This window comes from Lynx rufus, unplaced genomic scaffold, assembly GCF_022079265.1.
Source record: "Lynx rufus isolate CCGP_SWC_20201006 ecotype Redwood Valley unplaced genomic scaffold, mLynRuf1.p SCAF_18, whole genome shotgun sequence".
NCBI classification, from domain to species: domain Eukaryota; kingdom Metazoa; phylum Chordata; class Mammalia; order Carnivora; family Felidae; genus Lynx; species Lynx rufus.
Window position 1 is genome coordinate 30,373,965 of NW_025814832.1, and position 22,915 is coordinate 30,396,879.

A 22,915-nucleotide genomic window follows, 5' to 3' on the forward strand; every position below is an offset into this window, starting at 1 on the left:
TCTCTCTGCCCCTCCCCCGTTCATGCTCTGTCTCTCTCTGTCCCAAAAATAAATAAACGTTGAAAAAAAAAATTAAAAAAAAAATTAAAAAAAAAAGGAAGGATTTGGTTCATTTGAATAGTAAGACGATTCAGGTTTTCTATTTCTATTTGCGCCTATTTTAGTATATCACATTACTTTTGCTAGAAATTTGTTTATTTTGCTAGAAACAAGTTTATTGGCATAAACTTGTTTAGATATCTTTTTATTATCACATCCCATTTTTATCTTTCTTTTTAAAATGTGCAGGGTATTGTGTGATATACCTTTTTAGGCCTGGCATCAATTATTCAGACCTCTCCTTTTATCACCAACGTCTTGCGAGGGTTTTGGGTTTTTTTTTTACAAAACAATGTTGGCTTTTTTGGTCTTCTCTATTTTTTTAATGTTTATTTATTTTTGAGAGAGATAGAGAGACAGAGCACGAGCAGGGGAGGGGCAGTGAGAGAGGGAAACACGGAATTGCAAGCAGGCTCCAGGCTCTGAGCTGTCAGCACAGAGCCCAACATGTGGCTTGAACTCACAAACTGTGAGATCATGACCTGAACTGAAGTCGGAGTCTTAACCAACTGAGACACCCACGTGCCCCAGATCTTCTCTATTTTATATTTCCTTTCTACTTCGTTAATTTTTTTCTTTTCTTCATTATTTCCTTCCTTCTCCTTTCCTCTGCAAGTGACCATGCAATGTCACTATGGCCCAACGTGGGAGACCTACATGAGGTCCTGGTGTCCAGATGCTGATCTGAGTAGCTGCACCATCTTTGTTCAAACCGCTGGATCAGAGCTGAAGAAGAACCTTGTGTCCATCAATCAGAAAATGCACACATTCTCCATGACCATATGGGGGGAGTAAAACAATTTTTGAGAAAAATGACCTGTTGTGTTTCTGAGTTGCTCCCAGGCGTTTTACAGAATGGCATCCCTGTTCACACCCGAAATCTGGAAATTCAGAGAAGGACCCAAGCTTAGAATTCTTCCATAAGTTCCCTCTTTGCTTTTTCTGGGGCACCTTTTAAATTAACCACTTGGATTTCATTCTGTGAAAAATCAGTGACCTCTTCCCCGACCCCCTTGTAAGTCACAGGGGCTCTCAGTCTCCTGCTCTCAGTCTCCTGCTTGTTCGTGGTCCGGGATGGGGGACTGCCCTTCCTCAGGCTCTCCCCTGGATCTGTAAACAATAAATGTTGTGACTCTGCTTCCATCGTGTGGGTGTATTGAAACTGCGCCTTTCATTAAAATGTCCCTGTCCCTGGGTGGTTCATGTCCCTAAAGTGGGAGTGTGGCTATGGAGGGAGCTACCTACCTGCCCACCCACGTGGGTGGTTGTGCCTCCTCATGCAGCAGGTCATGATCTGCATCTTCTTAATTCAATGAACCAGCTCTGGCTTCTAAATACACACGGAGGAACTCAGGCAAGTCAATGCAGACACAGGCTGGTGTGGGATTAGGAGAGTTGGAGATGACCGTGGGTCCAAGTGACCATTGACCCAGGGAAGTACACTTCCCTCATGCACCACTGGCATCTCCTCAGCAAGAGGGAGCTAGTGGAAAAGTGAGCAGATAGGCCAACTTTTATATTGTGGATTTTTAGAAAAAGAAATTTTATTTTATTTTATTTTATTTTTTAATATGAAATTTATTGTCAAATTGGTTTCCATACAACACCCAGTGCTCATCCCAACAGGTGCCTTCCTCAATGCCCATCACCCACTTTCCCCTCTCTCCCACTCCCCATCAACCCTCAGTGCATCCTCAGTTTTTAAGTCTCTTAACGGTTTGCTTCCCTCCTTCTCTTTTTTTTCCCTTTCCCCTTCCCCATGGTCTTTTGTTAAGTTTCTCAGGATCCATATAAGAGAAATTTTAAAAGTATACAAAATGTAGAATAAAACAGTGTGTTCTGACTTCTACCCTACTTCCCTACCGAAGGCAAGGACTGTAACATGTGTGTGTGTGTGTGTGTGTGTGTGTGCGTGTGTGTGTGTGTGTGTGTGTCCATGTCCTTTGGAGAAATCCTATGCATCTAAAGCATGTATTTGTGCATATATTCTTTCCCTCCTTCAAAGAAAAATCACACACCTTGTTCTACATCTTGCTTATTTTCACTGAATGTATTTTGAAAATCATTCCGTATCAGTATCTATAGATTTTTGTTTGCAATGGCTTCATAGTATTCCATGACAGCTACATACCATGATTTATTTAATTGCTTCAGGGGCACCTGGGTGGCTCAGTCGATTAAGCATCCGACTGTGGCTTAGATCATGATATCACGGTTTATGAGTTCGAGCCCCGTGTTGGGCTCTGTGCTGATGGCTCAGAGCCTGCTTTGGCTTCTGTGTCTCCGTCTCTCTCTCTCTGCCCCTCCCCACTCATGCTCTGTCTGTCTCTCTCTGTCTCTCAAAAAATAAAAATTAAATAAATTAAAGAAAAAACTTGTTTCACTCATGACAGGCATTTCAGTTGTTTTGGGTACTTTGCAACTACATGCAATTGTGTAGCAAATCTCCTTGCATATGTGGCTTGATGCACATTTATGAATATACCTACAGGGCCATTCCTATAAAAAATAGCTGTGTTAGTGGTTTGTACATTTTCCCAATTTTGGTGGATATTACCAAAGAGGCTGGGAACATTTCTACCCTTGTCTGAATGTGACAATAAACGACCATCCCCCATCCCCAACATTGGGTGTTGTCAATTTTTTATCTTTACGCTCTGATTGGCAGACTTGGCATATTGATTGCACATGACCTGGGCCCCCAGGCAGTGGAGAATGATGTGGGGGTGGGGGTGAATGAGACAGGGGAGAAGGAGTGGTTCTAGGCAGCCAAGCAGACAGCCACTGGGTAGGTGATGCTGGGTGAGCTGAGAACCAACAGGACACCTGCCCTCAGCACAAGGGGAAGGTTCCAGGCCATCACCTGCTCCAGCTTGAAGACTCTCCCAGCCGCCTCCCTCCTCACACTAGACTTTGGCAAATACCAACTTTTATTCAAAAGGGGAAAAGCACCTTCAAAAGCTTATAAGTGAGGGGTGCCTGAGTGGCTCAGTTGGTTAAGTGGCCGACTCTGGCTCAAGTCATAATCTCGTGGTTCGTGAGCTCAAGTCCCACATCACGCTCTGTGCTGACAGCTTGGAGCCTGGAGCCTGCTTCAGATTCTGTGTCTCCCTCTCTCTCTGCCCCTCCCTGTTTGCACTCTGTACCTCTCTCTCTCAAAAATAAACATTAAAAAATGTTTTAATTAAAAAAAGCTTATAAGTGAAAAAAAGAATATAAAGACAAAGCAAACTAAAGAACAGACTTCATGAAAGGATATGTCCAAAGAAACATAGAAAAATCAGCACATAAATAGTTCTACTCAGTCTCAAGGAAGTGATAGACAACAGGAGGATTCTAGAAATGTAAAGAGAGTGAAGTACAAGATAGGGTGATGGAGAGCCAGCAGGCTGACCTCGGGAAAGAGAAGGAGCGGAAGAGAAGGAGCCAATGTTGCTGGAAAGAAAGAATCAGGGAAAGAACCACAAAACCCAAAGGCAATCGTACCTGAAAACGCACAGACGTGGTGCCTTGTGGATATTTCCTGAAGCAACATTTACGTGAACACAGTATAACGTGTGGAGAGGCAGACATAGGTACAGGAGACAGAGAGGTGATGCCACAAATGTACGTCAGCTATTCACTTGGAGGAGAAAAGAGAAACCCAAAGTAAACTTAATTGAATTGAATTAAAAACTATGTGGAAACAAAGAGATCTTTCAGGCTGTCATTGAAAGCCCACCCGGGGACCCAGGAAAGGAACTGATACAGATGATCCACACCCAGAATGGTATGAAGTTACCGAACCTTGTGGATAAAACAGAATCATCTGGGCTGGTATCAGAAACGATGATCACATCAGAAGGTCGTACCAGAAGGATCACATGGTGTGTGACAGAAATACTCTTGCTTCATAACAACACTGCATCCCAACACACAGTGAAGGAGAATCTATATGTTCTGAGCAAATGACAGAATATTCCGGAATGCTCTGACAACCGTCTCGTGAATGCAAGACCTTATGAAATACAGCACCCATGAGCCCTTTCAAAATAGAAAATATACATCATGATCAAAGTCTGCCAACAAAGGGTGAAGTTAAATAGTGAAAAAAGAGAAGCTGTGGTCAGCAATGAGTGTTTTACCCTAAGCATAAAACCCCTAAGCAATGGTGGGAACGATTACAGAAGAGAGTGTAAGTGTCATAGATGCAAAGAACACCATTCTGAGAAAATCAGCACTGGGAAGAGGACGATGGGCCATGGGTGAGATGCAGAAGTCTTCGTCTTTTAGGGCACAGAGTCCAGAAATAGTTTTAATGTGTTGTTCAAAATCAGATGGTATTGTGGGGGCTGGGAGTCCAGGCAAGTGCGGAGGGCATCCAAGTGAGAGGCATCTCGGCATGGGTGTCAGGGTCCAAGCCGGCTGAGGAAGCCCTCCCCACTGAGGGTCAGCCCAGGCTGGGGTGGCAGAACCCAAAAGGGGTGAGAAGAGCATCTCCATGGGTGGTGGCTGGATGTAGGACATCAAATCCCACATGGGGTGAAGCTGGGGCAGAGTGGTGGGGGTGGGGGCGGACATGGGTGTGGAGGCGGGGTCAGACACCATGCTAAGCTCAGCTTTTCATCTCAGCACTCTCTGATCTGTGGAATGCAGGTAAGGACCCCCAAAATCTCCTCCACTGTTATTCTAGACACTTGGAAAGACTTGTCAATGGGTGGGTCCTTGGCATTACCCCTGATTAGGGCTTCGACATATGAATTTGGGGGAGGACACAGACACGCAGTCCATGGCAGGTGACACCTTCAATTCCAAACCAGAATCTGTTCTTCCTGCAAGCCCAGCTTTGCCCATTTTGGTTCATTGCATTCCCAAACCCCCAGGTGCTCAGCCTTGAAATTAGGAGTGGCCCCTGATTCCTCTCTTGCTCATATCTAATCTGTTAAGATATCCTGCTGCTCTGGGGCGCCTGGATGGCTCAGTTGGTTGGGCATCTGACTTTGGCTCAGGTCATGATCCCATGTTGCCTGAGTTTGAGCCCCGCGTTGGTCTGTGTGCTGACAGCTGGGAGCCTGGAGCCTGCTTCGGGTCTGTGTCTCCTTCTCTCTCTGCTCCTCCCCTGCTCTCACTCTCTCTCTCTCTCTCTCTCTCTCTCAAAACATAAATAAACATCAAAAAAGTTTTAAGCTATCCTGCTGCTCTTTCTTCAAAATATCCATGTCCAGAATCTAACCATGCCTCCACCTGCCCACTGTTCTGCCCACTGTTCTTAACTGAGTGCCTGTCACCATCGATGCACTCAACATTTGCAGACTAAGCAGCCTTCCAGTTCTCTGACCTCCATATGCTCCTCAACAGCTTCGCATGCCTCCATGCGATTCCCCAAACATGACAGGCCTGCTCCTGACTCTTGTGTCCTGACCCCAGCCCTGAGTGACCCTTGTCTTTCCAGCTGCCGCCTCCTCCAGCCACAGGGGAATGGCTCTTCAGGGGCTTTGAGGGGACCTGCACCCCAGCTGTCACCCCAGACCTGCCTCTGTGGGGAGCTGGGACCTAGTCTTTCTCCTTCTTCAGATTGCTGGCCCATGAGCAGTCCTCACACGTGATGGGCACCATGGTGGGAGAATCTCTAAGTGTGCCCTGTAGGCATGACGAGGAATCCAACACATTTTAACCAATACTGATGCCAAGAACCGTGTCATCGGCCAAGGAAGATTGTGAAGACTTTGGGGCCAGAGGCGGTGGCAGTCAGAGACCAAGTGTTCATCTACGACCATCTTTGGGACCCAACCGTCACAGTTACCATGAGGACGATGCAGGCATTGAATGTGTGAGGTTAAAACGGGGCTTCTACTGTCAGAGTGACTGTCAATTCTCCCTGGCAAGCCCCTCCTTGGTGCTGTCACCGAGGCTTTCTGGAGGGTCCTCTGGGCTTCTGGGTAAAAGGCAGTTCCTGTACACTGCCATGTCCTTTGCACATGGCCAAGTGTCCTGTCTGTAGCTGAAGAAAGAAACACACAGGGTGGCTGAGTGCACCCTGCAGCCTCTTCCTGCTTTGACCTGAGACCAACAGGGAGCCATGAAGCCTGTGTGCCAGGGATGAACTGCCAGCTCATAGAAGCTTCTGGTAGTAGGTTTGCTATTCCTGCCTCCTCTCCCTGGACGGGATTATGCGACCCCCTCCCGTTGACATCAGGCATGGCCATGTGACGTGCTGTGGTCCATGAAGGAGGAGCCTAAGAGGCATGTACCTCTCTGAGTGGCTCCTCTAGGAGCCACTCTATTGCTTCCCTCTTCCTGTCACAGACAAGGGCTGCTCCTTCAGGCTGGGTCCCCAAGCAAATGGGGCCCACTACAGACACGTAAGACGAGTGAGAGAATGGCCTCCATGGCTCCAGCATTCTGAGATTTGGGAGTTTTGTTATAGCAGCATCACCTAGAAAAAGCTAACTGATACAGTCCTGTGCACAGCAGGTACCTTGTCCAGGATGAGGATACCAAGTGTGCCTTTCTGGGAAAGTCTGTAGCTCTGAACTGTCCCCTTCACAGACTCAGGCACTGCCTCCCAAGGGAGAAGTGGTAAGCAGTGCCCCCTGAGTCTGCCTCGCCCCACCGGGGCTCTTGCAGGGAGACTAAAGAGCAGGCGACTCTTCCCTTAGTTCCCAGAGCCGTGAGCGGCTCCGAGGCTCTGCCCTTAAAGGGCCGCTGGTGTCAAGAGGGCAGTGGAGGAAGACTGGCCTCTCACAGGCAGATGACAGTCACAGAAAGGACAGGCCTGTCCCTAAGCAGCCTGTCTGAATGGCCCAGACCAATTGCAGACAGAGCCACTTCCAGAGGCCAAAAGAGAGATGCACACATTTGCACACACATGCCTCCCTGCTGCCAGCTGCATCCAGGCTGTGTGAGCTGGGAAGGAGGGGGTGAGTTTGAATCCTGGGCTGAGAGCAATCATGTGGCTCGCCTAAGGTTGCACAGCGAATAAATAGCAACATGGAACCTTCCAGGGCATTTCACAAATCCCACCTGAGGAGGAACAATTTTCTTTAAGGGCATGTTGGAAAGAAAATGAAAACTTGCAGACAAAATGTCACAAGGACTAGTGAGGAAAGGAATGGTCTTTTTATGGTGTGTCCAAAGTCAGGGTGGCTTTTGGTTGACCGCCCTCCCCCCCATCGAGGTGACGAAGGACAGGAGGCATGCAATGACAACAACCATGTTCTTCTCTCCGGGAGGAGAGTCTTGCCCTCCTGGCAAAGGAAAGGACACAGGAGGTCGCGTAGCCACCCCACCCCCACCCCCAAGGGTCTGAGCGGGAGCCGCGGAGCCCAAGTAAATGGAAGTTCACAAATTAAAAATTCTTCTGCTTCTGGCAAACTCCTCCCTCCCTAGCTCTGTCTGTTCTGTGTCATCGTTGAACACGTCGGGAGGGGGAGGTGCGCGCCCGCACACACACACACACACACACACACACACGCGCGCGCGCATCCGTGCACGCACACGCACAAAACCTCGGAATACATGAGATCTCCCTCTGCAGCAAGAAACGAACCAGCAGGCTGTTTCTTTATTTACTGAAACAGCCAGTTAAGAGATGCTTGACAACAGGATCCCAGAATTTTAGACTTTTCCATTTACGTGAGTCTGGGTTCGTGGATAAGACATCCCAAATCGGCATCTGCCTTGCTAAGTCCTCCCTGGCTGTTTCCTGTCATGGGGCATAATGCCGGCCAGGTGCACCCGAGTTGCCGTTTGAGATATTCAAAACTTTTCTGTCCGTGGGAAGCTTGGCGGCTCATTTAACCAGGTTAAAGGGGAGGCTTGAGGATGGCTCGGTGCCAGAGCGAAGGGGGCTGGTCGGGAGCATGTGATCAAGGCAGGAGCCCATTCAAGGCCTCTGGGGTCTGGTGAGGCCAGACCAAGAGCTGGGGACTGACAAGAGGAGAGCCCACACCAAAGGTGGCCCCAGCCTCACACTCCGCTCCACCAAGAGCAGGAGACGAAGCCAGCTTCACGGGGGGCCCCTCTGTGGTCACACCGTGCCCCGCTGAGAAGGGCTTGATTTAATGCTCTGTTGTCCTGCCGGCTCGAAATGGTTGGTGATTCTAGGACAAAGGTGTTTTCATTTTGCACTGGGCCCTGCAAACGGCTGGTCTTGTCCAGAGGAGGCTTCGTCATGCCTGTACCCGCCAGCCATGCCAGCCACAGGACATTTGCTATTCGTAGAGGGAAGGGCTTGCTCGGAAAATCTAGAAGGAAGTCAGCTGGGCCCTTCCCTGCTGTGGCAGGCGGGTGTGTTGGCTGTGGTGGAGTCATGCTAAGGGTGTTATCCTCACAGGAAGCAGAAACCAGAACCGTGCATTCAAATGTTTCTGAGGAAAACTTTAGCAAGTAATCGACTGGTCACGTGATGCCCTGAGCCCCTCGCTTCCCCCATTTTCTGACCAGTCCTGAGAACAGAACCAAGAGGCTGAAGAAGGAAGCAGAGAAATGCCAAGAAATGCAGAAGAGGGGGATGTGGTGAGCGGCCCCTGGATGAGGGGTTCCAGCTGCAGCAAGAGAGACACCCAGAGGGACGGGGCCATGTGGCTGCCATCGGCTTTGCTGCTGCTCTCTGTCCCAGGTGAGCGGGGCTGGGCAGGTCTGGGGGACAATAGTGTGGGGCAAGGTTGGTGATGGGGAAGGGAAGAGATGAAGACACAAGCAAAGAGAGGAGGGGGTGAGCTCGGAAAAACCTCACCCAGACGAAGAGGAAGAGGAGTTGATGGTAAGATGCTTCCCACAGGTGAGCACGTACCGAGCCCTAAAGAAATTGGCTACTTTAATCCTGATGACCACCATTTTGAAAATCAAGCAGGCTGTTTTTTAAAAAAATGTTTATTTATTTATTTATTTTTGAGAGAGAGAGAGAGAGAGAGAGAGAGAACAGACGTGGAGGAAAGGCAGAGAGAGAGGGAGACAGAATCCCAAACAGGCTTCATGCTGCCAGTGCAGGACCCGACATGGGGCTTGAACCCACAAACCGTGAGATCATGACCTGAGCTGAAATCAAGAGCTGGACACTTCACCAACTGAGCCACCCAGGCACCCCCTGTCTTTTTTTTTTTTTAAGTAGGCTCCACACTGGGTGTGAGGTTTGAATTTACAAGTCTGAGATTAAGACCTGAGCTGAGATCAAGAGTTGGACGCTCAACAGACTGAACCACCCAGACACCCCAGGAATACTGTCTTATGCACCAGGCCAGGGCGAGGGGAGCAGAGAACTAATACTAATTGGGCTAAATGATGTGTTCACCCGGTTTTCCCCATAATCTGATCCAATTTTTATTGCAATCCTATGAAAACAAGAGACCATGATGCAGAGACAGGCAAATAATTTACCCTAGACCAATTCATGCAAGGCAACCAAGGTTCAAAGAGAATATGTTTATGGCCAAGATCACTGCTCTTCTTATAACACTTATATTCAAGGTCATCACTTTTTAAAAATAATACAATGGTCACTTACTACATAAGCCTCCTTGTGAATAGCTGTTCATGTATCCCAGGTGCTGACGCACCCCCCATGGGGGGTTCTGTGCCTCCAACAGGTCTGGGCTGTTCCCAGGGGCCCTGCACTGTGAGCTGCTGGATGGTGACACTGCTGGGGACTTGTCCATCCTTGTCTGAGAGTTCCCATAAATGATGTTTCTCTCTCTCTTTTTTGTTTTTGAACACTGGAAGGACAATATTTTATTATAAAAGGGGAAAGAATCAAGACAACTCACCAGTTTGCTCTGATCCTGTGAAAACACAAATGTAGCAATTAGAAATCAGAGTAATCCGATGTCAGCGCTAACCATCAGAGCCCAAGGAGGAAAAATCTTTATTTCATTAATCCCATTTCCCCACCTCTAGCTGTATTAATCAAGGTGTACCAAAACCCTTAAAAATATCACTCCCGTGAGACTGAGCCCTGAGTCAGGCTCTGTCCTGAGTCAGGCTCTGTGCTGATAGCATGGAGCCTGCTTGGTATTCTCTCTCTCTCTCTCTCTCTCTCTCTCTCTCTCTCTCTCTCTCTCCCTTCCCCTCCCCCACTCGTGCTCTTTCCCTGTGTCTCAAAATAAATAAACAACAAATAAAAGCTTTAATATAAATATCACTCCCAAAATAGGACACTAAAACTCAGAACATAAAGATACTCTGCATGATAAAGCTGAGCAGAAAAACACACTTTAGACTTTTAAAACTTGACCAACTTTTAAATAATATTGTTTTACAGAGATTATTTAATTTAAAAAATTTAGGGGCACCTGGGTGGTTCAGTCAGTTAAGTGACGGACTCTTGATTTCGGCTCAGGTCATGATCTCACAGTTCATGGGTTCAAGCCCCCATGTTGGGCTCCATGTTGAAAGCTCAAAACCTGCTAGGGATTCTCTCTCTCTCTCCCTTTCCCCCTCTCTCTCTCTCTTTCTGCCCTTCCCCTGCTTGGTCTCTCTCTCAATAAATAAACTTTAAAATAATAATAATAAATTTAAAAACTAATGCACATTCTAAACATCCAGCTTTGGTAAGCAAGATAAAGTAATTTTATTACAAATTTCAGGATCTAAAAGTAATTTGTTACATTTACTAAGATAAATCTGAAATGGCCTGTGTCAAGCATGTGTGTCCTGCACAGTGACCCTGTGATCCTCAGGCATGAAAAGACACAGTCCCACCCCTCCCCCTTTATTGACGTGATCAGCCGGATGAAAAAAAAATTATGCTGAGTCTCAACTAGTACATACTGATTAGGATCATTTTGGTTTATCACTCTGGCATTTAGATTATGAAGAGTTCAGGGAAAAAAGCCTCATTCTTGAATTCTGGTAAGCCAAACTAAAGTCTCAAGGGTGGCCTCCAGAAATTCAAGGTTCTCTTTTCCTACTTATTTCAATAATACTTAGGAGATTTTCTGTATTTATTTATTTTTGTTTAAAAAATTTTTTTTAATGGGGGCGCCTGGGTGGCTCAGTCAGTTAAGTGTCCGACTTCAGCTCAGGTCATGATCTCACAGTCTGTGAATTCAAGCCCCACGTCGGGCTCTGTGCTGACAGCTCAGAGCCTGGAGCCTGTTTCAGATTCTGTGTCTCCCTCTCTCTCTGCCCCTCCCCTGCTCATGCTCTGTCTCTCTCTCTCTGTCTCAAAAATTTTTATTTATTTTTGAGACAGAGAGAGAGAGAGAGAGGGGAGAGGCAGAGAGAGAGAGGGAGACACAGAATCCGAAGCAGGCTCCAGGCTCCAAGCTGTTAGCACAGAGACTGACAGGGGGCTTGAACTCACAGGGGGCTTGAACTCACATGCCATGAGATCATGACCTGAGCCGAAGTCAGATGCCCAATGGACTGAGCCACCTAGGGACCCTGACACTTTCTGTATTTAATAAGAGTTATAATTCAATTGGTCTGTAAGCCCAAGTCCAAAAGTCCTTGCCCCATGGCAAGAGGCCGCACAGGAGCTGGTTGACCAGTAAGACTAAGACCAGACAAAAAGAAAACACACTCACCAGGGTTGTAGACAATGACCTTCCAGCAACAGAGACAAGCCCAGCGGGATGGCCATACACAAGAGGGCCTGTGGAGACCTCAAGCTACGCCATCCTCCTGCTTCTAAAGGAGATAAATCTCTCTCTGTCTACCCGGTTACTTGCCATTACACTTAACAGGCAGGTCTCTTTTACTTTATATTTATTTCTTTTTAAGATTACCAAAGGCTTCGACTTACAATTGGAGCTGTAGGAAGCCTCTGGGGCTTGATGGGTACAAAGCAAGCACTGTCCTGTAGGATCTTAGAGAGAACCCGGGCCGGGGAGGAACAGTGCAGCACCCCAGAGGTAGCTGAGACAGAGGAGGAGAGAGCCCTCACGCTTCAGCAAGGAGAAGGTGGGGAAGAAAAACCACAAGGAGGGTTGTGGGGGTGGGGGCGGGGGAGGGGATGCCGGGCTGCCTCAGGGTCAAGGTCAGGGTCTAGGTGTAACAGAGCATCTCTAACAATGTTTTCTTATCCAGACCTGAGGAATCAGCTCCAGATCTCGCAGGCTAGGGCTTAAGCAACTGAAAGAGTAGGTGAGGTGGAAAGCCAGTCCTAAAGCGTCCCCAACCCCATCAGAAACGCAGAGAACAGCGCCCCCACAGCCTGAGCCTGGGACAGCAGCAACTGCACACGGTTCAGTGTTGTGGCTCCCAGTCCCCCCAGCCGGAAGCCTGCGTCGGGAGGGCCTCAGACTGGGGGCATTTTGCCCCGTTGAGCAAGGTTCCTCAGCCTCTCCACTGTTGGCATTGGGGCTGGACCATTCTGTGTTGAGGGGCTGCCTTGTGCGCTTCAGGATGTTTAGCGGCATCCCTGGCCTCTGCCCACTGGATGCCAGGAACAACTCTCCACCCCTCCAGTTGTGAACAACCAAAAATGTCTACAAACATTCCCAAATGTCTCCTGGGGGAGCAGTATCACCCCTTGCTGAGAACCACTGCTTTGCAGATTATTGGTGGGAGAGGCAGACAGCCTTGTGATGTAGAATATAGGTCAGTGAGCCACTTGAGCTTGCTTGCTGGGAAATCCAGTGAGAAAATGCAAGGTATTTAAAATGAGGAAGCAAAAATTAGTTGGGTATTTTGCCCAAATAATTTCTCCCTGTCCTTTTGCCCTGGGTTAACCTCCTTCCTTGTTAAGAACAGATCAGACAATGGGGTGCCTGGGTGGCTCAGTCGGTTAAGTGTTGATTTCAGCTCAGGTCATGAACTCATGGTTTGTGGGTTCGAGCCCCGTGTCGGGGCTCTGTGCTGACAGCTCAGAGCCTGGAGCCTGCTTCGGATTCTGTGTCTGCCCCTCTCCTGCTTGTGCTCTGTCTCTCTCTTTCTCAAAAATAAAATAAACATAAAAACATTTTTTTAATAATAAAAAAAGGGGCGCCTGGGTGGCGCAGTCGGTTAAGCGTCCGACTTCAGCCAGGTCACGATCTCGCGGTCCATGAGTTCGAGCCCCGCGTCAGGCTCTGGGCTGATGGCTCAGAGCCTGGAGCCTGTTTCCAATTCTGTGTCTCCCTCTCTCTCTGCCCCTCCCCCCGTTCATTCTCTGTCTCTCTCTGTCCCAAAAAAATAAATAAACGTTGAAAAAAAAATTTTTTTTTTAAAAAAATAATAAAAAAAGAACAGATCAGACAATAGCTGTTCCTTGGCGTAATGAGGACTCCTCGGGTTCCTGGGACCGGCATGGCTCTCCAGGAAGGAAGCACAGGGTTTAGGGGGCTGGGTCCTAATCACTTCATACTGGAGTTTCCTGGGTGACTGGGGGAGGGAGGACAATGTCAAAACCTTGGGTTTGGCAGAAGAGCTAGAGATGAGGCCCAGGGCATGGCAAGGCTGGTGGGTGGCTGCCGAGGGGTGGGGAAGGGAGCAGTGTGGAGCAGGGAGTCCCTAAAGATGTCAGGTGATGGCAAGTGTTACCACAGGTTTCTGTCCCAGGAAGGACATCGAGTGTGAATGTCCTTGAATCAGAGCCCAAATGAACCCCTTCCTGATGGTCTCTTTCTACCCCTAGCCGACTCCCATCTCCAGCATGACCCAGACATATGAACAGGAGGTCCCACCTATACAAGCAGGGATTATAAGCTTGGGACATACAGGTGATCATTTGGGAAGGGGACATAGCCAGAAGCTGAAGGCTTCCTTCTAGCTCTCAGTACTGTGCTTCATCTAGACTTCCTTTGTTCCCATTCTTGCTTCCTGTTTTCTATTCCATCTGTCCATCCATCCATCCATCCATCTGTTTATTCAGAATATACTCAGTGGCTTCATTCAGCTCTTGGTAATTGATGGACACAGCCATTTCCTCTAGGTACTGACAGGTCTGGGGACCCAGAACCTATCTGAGGGCACCCAAAATCTTCCTTTCCCTCCACTTCTAAGTTGGCTGAGCCCACACAGGCTCTCTGTGTCTCAGAATCTCACACCAGGGAGCTTCAGAGGCCTCCCCCTTGTGTCCGCCTACAACCCATACTTCTCGGTTCCTGACCCCTCCCTCCTTGAGCCTTAGGGTGACCTCTGGGTTTCCAGGGGACCTGACCCTCAAGGCCCCTCCAGTCGAGGCTCTTCAGGTGAAGAAAGCACTGATGGTCTTTTTCAGGCTTCTCATCTCTGAGTGGCCCCAGCACTGTGACAGGCACCGAGGGGGGATCCCTGAGCGTGCAGTGCCGGTATGAGGAGAAATACAAGGCATTTACCAAATACTGGTGCCGACAACCATGCTTGCTACTTTGGAACCAGATGGTGGAGACCAGAGGGTCTGAGGGAGAGGTGCGGAGTGGCCGTGTGTCCATCGTGGACCATTCTGCAGACCTCACCTTTACAGTGACCTTGGAGAACCTCACTACAGATGATGCAGGGAAATACAGATGTGGGATCGCGACAATACTGCGGGAAGAAGGACTCAGTGGCTTCCTGCCTGACCTCTTTTTCCAGGTTCAAGTGTTTGTTTCCCCCAGGTAAGACCCTACTTTCCTCCGGTGCCCCTGAAGAAGGGATCTGAGCTAATTAATGCCTGCAGAGCACCTGAGGAAATCTCAGCTCGGGAGAAAAGAGCCAGCCCCAGTGTTTGTGCCTTAGAGACTCAGTGGGCGTGCTGTGTGGGTGTGAGTGTGTGGGAAATATGGGTGGGTGGGAGTGTGTGTGTGTGTGTGAAAGAACACGTGTGTGCATGCATGTGTGAGAGAGTATGTGTGCGAGTGAGGGTGTGAGGGACAGTGTGAGTGTGACATCCAAAGCCCTTGCTGTTGCCCCAGGTCCTGACAATATTTGTGGGCCTTGAGGACTGAGGCTGGTGTCGCTGCAGAGGGTCCTGTGACATGTGCTTCTATCAGGCCCAAGGGGCTCCTGCTGCCCTCCTGTCCTCACAAGACTGCGTGTCTCCACCTTCAACCTTCCTTGAATCGACCTCTCTGGTGTTCTGCCAAGGGGGACCAGGCAGGATGGCTGCACTGGCTGGAGAGGGGGCACCTGAGGTCTCACTTTTGTGCCAACTTTCAAACACTCCTGTTTCCAGTGAGATGAGGGACACTGAAATGCTTCATGGGGAAGGCGATGGCTCTCTGGTCCTGGTTTATAACCTGTCCATCTGCAGAGCAGATTGGGATGGCGTGGGGTGGGGATATGCCACGCTCTGGCCAGGTCTGGGTCTGGCAAAGGGGAGACAGTGGTCCCGGAACATCCAGCCCAGTCCCTTCCCTGAGTTTCCCCTGCTTTGTGAACTCAGAACCCTGCAGGTGACAGGTGCCTAGCTAGGAAGAATCATGCACCGGGCACTGGGCCTCTGTTTTTCACCATCAGCCTTCACGATAGCCTCCAGCAGCAAGAGCTCTGTGACATTGGGACCTCCAACGTCCCTGGTAGTGAGCACAGATCCAGCCAACACCAAGGTAACATGCGTGTGTCCCAGTGTCCTTTACCACTGCCTGGCTCCTTCCCTAGGGAGGGGCTTCCTAGATGCAAGTTTCCTCAACTATTCACTTATTCAACAAGCATTTAATTTGCTTGTTATGTGCCAGGAACTGATGTAAATGCTAGGAATGTGACAGAGAACAAACAGGCAAGCCTGTGCTCTCAAGGAAGTCCCATTCAAATGGGTGGATTTAGACAATGGGTAGATGGATAGAAAGAAAGACAATTAGATGATACGGATAGTTGATGGATGGATGGATGATGGATGGATGGATAGATGACAGATGGATGGATAGATAGATAGATAGATGGAAGAAAGATGTCCGTTAATAATAATTCCTACGGAGGAGAATTAAGCAGGTGTCAAGGATAGAGTGATGGGGCATGTGGGAAGATTATGGGACATGATGAAAGGAATCAAGATTCATTGAAAACAAATAACCAAGAGACTGTTTCAGTCTGAGTTTCTTCAAAATCAGATCTTGAGACAAGGACTTACGTGCAATTCATTTATGGAGAGGTGATCCCAGGAAGTATAGTGAGGGAGCTGGGAAGTGGAAAAAGCCAGCAAAGTGTAACTTTGACAAAGGAGCTATCACACTAGCAACTGGGCTCTGTCCCACTGGGTGCCCTGGGAGATACCACATAGGACATAGGACATCCCTCAGAACTCTCCCACTGAGTGGTGAAAAAGCTGAGGTAGTGATCCACATACATCTATTCTCATGGTGGAGGAAGATGGCGGGCTTTGCTATTTTCTTAGAGTAATGAAGGAAGGCCTCTCAAATGAAGAGACATTTGAGCAGAGACCTGAAGGAAGCAGGAAAGCCAACCAAGCAAGAATCTGGAGAAAGAATATTGCAGGCAGAGAGAGGGTCACTCTTGGGACCATGGATTCTGTGGCATTTCTGGCCTATTCTGCTCATCAAGCACACACTCCTATAGCTAGAGAGAGCCCTCAGGCAAAGAGATGGGCTAGTTGGAGGTGGGAAACCACTGGCGGGTCCAAGACTACCCATAGCTGCCCGGAGCTCAAGCAGGCAAAGAGCACATGAACCAGGGTGCCAACAGGGTTTGCAAGAGGGGCCCAGTGCATCAGTGGAGAGGGGCAGGCATCAGCCAACCCCTCAGGCTGTGAGCCAGGCAAGGGGTTGGGAAGGTAGAGAGCTTAAACAAAGGCCCAGTGTGGGGGAGGGGACACAACATTGGTGAGGAGCTGAGGTGGTGCTAAGTACTGGGACCGAGGGTGTGAGAGGATTGCCAATGAGCTGAACTTGGGGGGGTCACTCCTGGGGCTTGATGTTGTTGAACAGTTTCGGCAGAAGAGCTGCTCCCATGATGGACAGTATTGAAGGTGAGTCAAGATGAATTTGAGCGAGGAATTCACTCAAAGGGGGCATTTCATCCTTGAAGTCGGGGCCAGCAGGAGCTGAGTTCCTGTGAGTGTTGAGGACTGTGGGTTCAGAAAGCTGTTTCCGGGGGTCTCCCTTCCTCTCCGTTCTTCACCACTGCATCCTCTTGCATCTGCTGCGTCCTGACGCTCAAGGTCAACTCTTGAGCTGAAGGACAGGAGTCTGTGGCCCTCAGCACGGGGCTGTCCGGCCCTGATACCAACCAGCTTGGACATTGATACTGACTTTTGAGGCAATGGGACCTGAGCACAATAGCAGGTGGGGAAGAGGCAGAGCCTGGGCCTCCTGTGGAGGAGGAAACTCCTGCCAGTCACCGTGTTCCTCCTACAGGTCCCTGCCTGACCGCGTCCACTTCCTGCTCCTCATATTCCTGAAGGTGCCCCTGCTTCTGATTATGCTCAGTGCCGTCCTCTGGGTGAACAGGCCTCAGTGGGCAATTTGTGGGAAACACAGTCAGCCTGATGACCACGGCCTACAGCCCTCCTTGCCCATCGATATCCTGTCCAGAGACATCACTGTTCAGACTACAGAAGGAGGAACTTCTGCCCCCAAACTTTATTTCTCTTCTCACTTTATTGCCAAAAACTTGTAAGCAAAGCAAAACGAAACAAAACAAAACAACAACCTTGAAAACATGTAATGAAATATATCACACATACAAAAATGTGTGTATAATGTAGATGTGCCTGGTGATTGGCTGGGCAGCACGCGGGAAACATTCCACAGGACCCCTAACTTGCCAGCAGAAATTGGTGCCAGGCACAGACTAGTTGGTCAAGGGATCCCAAAGCGAGGGCCCGCTTTTGGGTGACCTTGCCCTGCTGAGAACCCTCAAGGCAGCCTCTCAACTCAACATTCCTTCCTTTCTTCACTCGCTCACCAAATATTCACCAAGAGCCTATATAGCGAAGACTTATTTCTAGATTATGGGGATAGAGCAATCAACAAAACACAAGCTTTGTGTTCTAACAGTTGGTTTCAGAAAATAAAGAAATAAATAATACTGGTTTGTATTAAGTGTCATGGAGAAGAAAGGGTAAGAGTTCAGAGGATGGGGTGACAGGGGACAGGGACAGCCTCTTGGGTAAGAGCCTCAGGCAGGTGAGGGAGGGAGAGTGGAAGGGCTGAGCAAAAGCAATGCTCAGGGCAGGTGAGCACCGTGACTGAGGCCAGTGTGGCAGGAAGCTGGGGAGTCAGGTAGATGCGGACAGGCCAGGCGAGCTTTGGGGGGGGGGGTGGGCTGCATCTTCTGAGAGATGGGGAGCCACTGAAGGATTTCAGCAGAGGAGGCTCCAGGATCAGATGTGAAGATGCCAAGGCATTCACTTGAGGATTGGTTCCTAAATGATCTCTGACCTCTGAGAAATCACCAAAAACAACCCCAATCTGAGCTGGGTTCCTGGGAGTGTTGATGGCAGGAGAAGGGGTGGGGCTTAGGGTAAAGAAGCTCTTTCTGAAAGCCAGGTCCTGCCCCAGGGCAACCCTCTATCTCCTCTCAGTATCACCCACCTAACCCCCAAAGTCAGCTGTTGAGCTGAGAGGCTAGGGGTGAGTATATCCAGATATCCAAGTCTAGCCCAAATGTGGGTTATTAGGTCCACGGGATCTGTGATCAGAGAGACTTGGGGGGGGCAGAAAAGAGAGACCTGGGGCCTCGTCTTGAGGAGGCAGCTCACCGTCTGTCACCATGTTCCCCGCAGGCCCCTGTTTAGCAGCGTCCACTTTCTGGAGTTCCTGGTCTTTCTGAAAGTGCCCCCACTCCTGACCGTGCTCAGTGCTGTCCTCAGGGTATCCTCCCCCTTTGTGGGGACCCTATCTAAGAGATGCTTCAGTCCTTCGTGCCTTTTGATATGCTGCCCAGACATACAGCCCTTCAGATTAGAGAAGAAGATAAGATATATTACATCTTATTTATCCATTTTTCTGTTGATGGCTTTGGGTTGTTGCCCATTTGGGGCTTTTCCACAGCCAGTGCCGCTGTGAACATTTTTATACAGGTCACCTAATATATACGTGAAATAAGGTCACTAAGGTAGATGCTTAGGGATGGAATTGCTGGGTTTTAGGGTTTGTGCATGCTCAGCCACACTAGATAATGCCAAATGATTTTTCCAACCCCATTAACTGCCCCAGTTAATGCTCTCATCAGCAATGGCTGAGAACCCCCATTGCTCTGCCTCTGTGTGACTACTTGGTTGGTCAGACATTTTAGTTTTGGGGTTTTGCCATTTTGAAATAGTTTTCATTTCACAATTTATGGGATGGCCAGACTGTGCAGCCAAGGTCAAAAGGCAGGTAAGCGTGACCCATGAAAGAGGTCAGTGCAGGATTCGAGGTCACTGAGAACAGACAACATGCACACCAGGCTCAAGGGGAGCAGGGTTTACTTACAGCACAAGGAGAGAGAGAGGGAGCCAGGCTGTGCATCTGTTCCTACGGCTGGTGCGTCCACTCTACAGCCAGCATGGGCAGTGTGGTCGCATGCACCCCAGTTGTCTTGCACAAGAATCCAGACTCCTTCCCAGTGAGGTCTGAAGTATAGGAAACGGGTGCGCCTGAGGGTCACTGACTCTAGCACTCAAGCAGAACAAAGTAGCATTCAGTGAACCTGAAAGGGATTCCTGCAAAAGTCAATAAACCCAGCACAGTCCGTGTGGGATCCTATCTCCCGGTGAGGATGTGTTCCAGGCACATTCTTTGTGGGCAAGAAGAAGTCAGGGAGGAGGCTGCCATGCCCAACCTTCTTGTGGTTTTAATTTAAGTTTCTCTGGCTGCCATCATGTTGGGAACCTTTTCACTTTCTATTGCATTTCTCCTTCTGTTCAAGTTTTGCCTACCGTTCTTGCATTAGCTCTCTTTTCCTTACTGGATTCTAGGACTTGTTGGAATCATACTCTTGTTTGGTAAAATTTTATCAATTATACATTTTTCATATGTGCTCACGTAATTTGTGGCTTGTCTTTTCATTCTGGAGTCTTTTCATAAATATAGTTCTGAATTTTAGTGTATTTGAATTCATCAAAATTATTATGGTTTGTGCTTTTGGTACCATAATTTAGAAATGTTTCTTATCCCAAAGTTATAAAAATAACCTCCTATATTTTTTCTTAACAGTCTAAAATTTTTGCAGTTCACATTTTAAGTCCTTGATCCAACTGGGATCGGGTATTTTTTCTTCTATGATTTGAAGTTGGAAGCATTTTCCTTTTTCTCCATATGGATAACCACATATTCCAACATATTTATCAGTTTTCCTTCTTCCCCCATTTACCTGAGTTATATCAGGTGTCCAGGTAAAAACAGGTCTGGTTATGGGTGCTCTATTCTGTTTAATTGGGCTACTTACTTATCTGTGTTCATTACCATATTGTCCTAATCACTATAGCCATATAAAGGCCCTCCACATTTTTCCTTTGTTTAAAAACTAGAAATAAGATAAAAAGATAAGAAGAGAGATTAAATAGGGTCAAGAGACTCATAATATAATATCAAAAATGTTCAGCATCTAACAGAAATCATTCACCTTGCCAAGAACCAGCCGTCTATAGATTCAAGGCAATCCCTATCAAGATTCTAATGGCATTTTTTACAGTAGTAGGGAAAAAACCTCCTAAAACTTATGTGGAGCCACAATAGACCCTGAGTAGCCAAAGCAATCCTGAGAAAGAAGAACAAAGCAGGAGGCATCACACTTCCTGATTTCAAGCTATATTATAAAGCTATAGTCATCAAAACCATATGGTACCATATAGACAGACAAATAGACCAATGGAACAGAACAGAGAGCCCAGAAATAAACCCAAACATATATGGTCAACTAATGTTTGACAAGGGAACCAAGAATATGCAATGGAGAAAAAGCAGTCTCTTTAGCAAATGGTGCTGGGATAATTAGATATTCATATGTAAAAGAATAAAACTGGATTCTTTTTTTTACAGCCCTCACAAAAGTTAACTCAAAATGGATTAAAGATGTAAATGTAAGGTCTGGAACCATGCAGCTCCTAGAAGAAAGCATGGAAATAAAGCTCCTTCACATGGGTTTTGGTAATGATGTTTTGGATATGACACCTAAAGCACAAGCAACAAAATAAAAAGGAAGCAAGTGGGACTATGTCGAACTAAAAAGTTTCTGCACAGCTGATGGGAAACTATCAACAAAGTGAGAAACAAACCTATGGAATGGGAAAAATATATTTGTAAACCATATACCTGATAAAGGGTTAATATCCAAAATACATAAAGAATTCATACAGCTCAAGAGCAAAAAAACAACCCAATTAAAAAATGGGTAAAAGGCCCGAAGAGACACTTCTCCAAAGAAGCTATATGAAAGGTCAACAGACATGAAAAGATCCTCAGCATCACTAGTCATTACGGAAATGCAAATTAAAATCACAATGAGATATCACCTCATGCCTATTAGAGTGGCCAAAATAACTAAGACAGGATATAACCAATGTTGCCAATGGATATAGAGAAAAAGGAAACCTTCTGGTTGATGGACATATAAATTGGTGTAGCCACTACAAAAAACAACACAGATTATCCTCAAAAAATTAAAAACAGAAATACAACATGATACAGCAATTCCACTTTTGGGAATATATCCAAAGGAAATGAAAATACAAACTCAAAAAGATATCTGCATCTCCATGTTTATGGCAGCACTGTTTACAATAGCCAAGACATGGAAATAATCTAAGTGTCCAGGGGCGCCTGGGTGGCTCAGTCGGTTGAGCATCTGACTTCAGCTCAGGTCATGATCTCACAGTTCGCGGGGTTCGAGCCCCGCGTCGGGCTCTGTGCTGACAGCTCAGAGCCTGGAGCCTGCTTCAGACTCTATGTCTCCCTCTCTCTCCCTGCCCCTCCCCCACTCATGCTCTGTCTGTCTCTCTCCCTCTCTCTCAAAAATAAACATTAAAAAAATTTTTTTTAAATCTAAGTGTCCAATGGATAAAGAAGGTATGGTATAGATTTACAGTGGAATATTGTTCTGGAATAAAAAAATTAGGAAATACTACCATTTGCAAAAATAAAGATGGACCCTGAAGGCATTATGCCAAGTGAAATAAGTCAGGAAAGGCAAATACTGTGTGATCTCATTTGTGGAATCTAAAACAAAAACGGAAACAAAAAATAACCAAATTCATAGTTACCAGAGGCAAAAGTGGTGGGGGGGAACTGGAGGAAGGTGGTCAAAAGGGACAAATTTCCAGTTATAAGGTAAATAAGTACTAGGGATATGCTATACAACATGATGCCTACAACTAACACTGCTCTATGATATATAGAAAAGTTGTTAAGAGAGTAAATCCTAAGAGTTCTCATCAAAAGGAGAAAATATTTTTTCTTTTTTCCTTTCTTTTTCTTGTATCTGTATGAGAAGATATATATCAGCAGGGAAAAACTATACTGGGCTGAATGAAAACTTAAAAAAATATATATCAAAATGGGGCACCTGGTTGGCTCAGTCGGTTAAGCGTCCAACTCTGTTTTAAAATTTTTTTACATGTTTATTTATTTTTGAAGGAGAGAGAGAGACAGGGCATGAGTGGGGGACGGGCAGAGAGAGAGGGAGACATAGAATCTGAAGCAGGCTCCAGGCTTTGAGCTGTCGGCACAGAGTCCGACGCAGGGCTCAAACTCATGGACTGCAAGATCATGACCTGAGTTAAAGTCAGATGCCCAACCGACTGAGCAACCCAGGCACCCCAAACGTCCAACTCTTGATTTTGGCTCATGTTATGATCTCACAGTTCATGAGATCAAGCCCCATGTTGGGCTCTGTGCTGACAGCTAGAGCAGTGCTATGAGGGAAATTTATAGCCTCTAATTCCTATACTAAAAAAAAAAGGAAAAGTCTTAAATCAATCATGTAAACTCTTACCTCAAGAGTTTAGCCACTCTGGAAAACAGTATGGAGGTTCCTCAAAAAACTAAAAATAGAACTACCCAACTACCCAGCAATTGCA

At 47.4% G+C, this 22,915-nt stretch overlaps 1 protein-coding gene across 1 annotated transcript; it reads left to right on the plus strand.

Moving 5' to 3' along the window:
• Nucleotides 1-8,433: 8,433 nt before the first annotated feature.
• Nucleotides 8,434-17,974, plus strand: LOC124513455 (protein CD300H-like). The gene is made up of 3 exons (XM_047081465.1): nucleotides 8,434-8,698; nucleotides 14,219-14,576; nucleotides 17,271-17,974. The coding sequence occupies exons 1-3, from the start codon at nucleotides 8,566-8,568 to the stop codon at nucleotides 17,530-17,532; spliced, it is 753 nt and encodes a 250-aa protein (XP_046937421.1). The 5' UTR covers nucleotides 8,434-8,565; the 3' UTR covers nucleotides 17,533-17,974.
• Nucleotides 17,975-22,915: the final 4,941 nt, after the last annotated feature.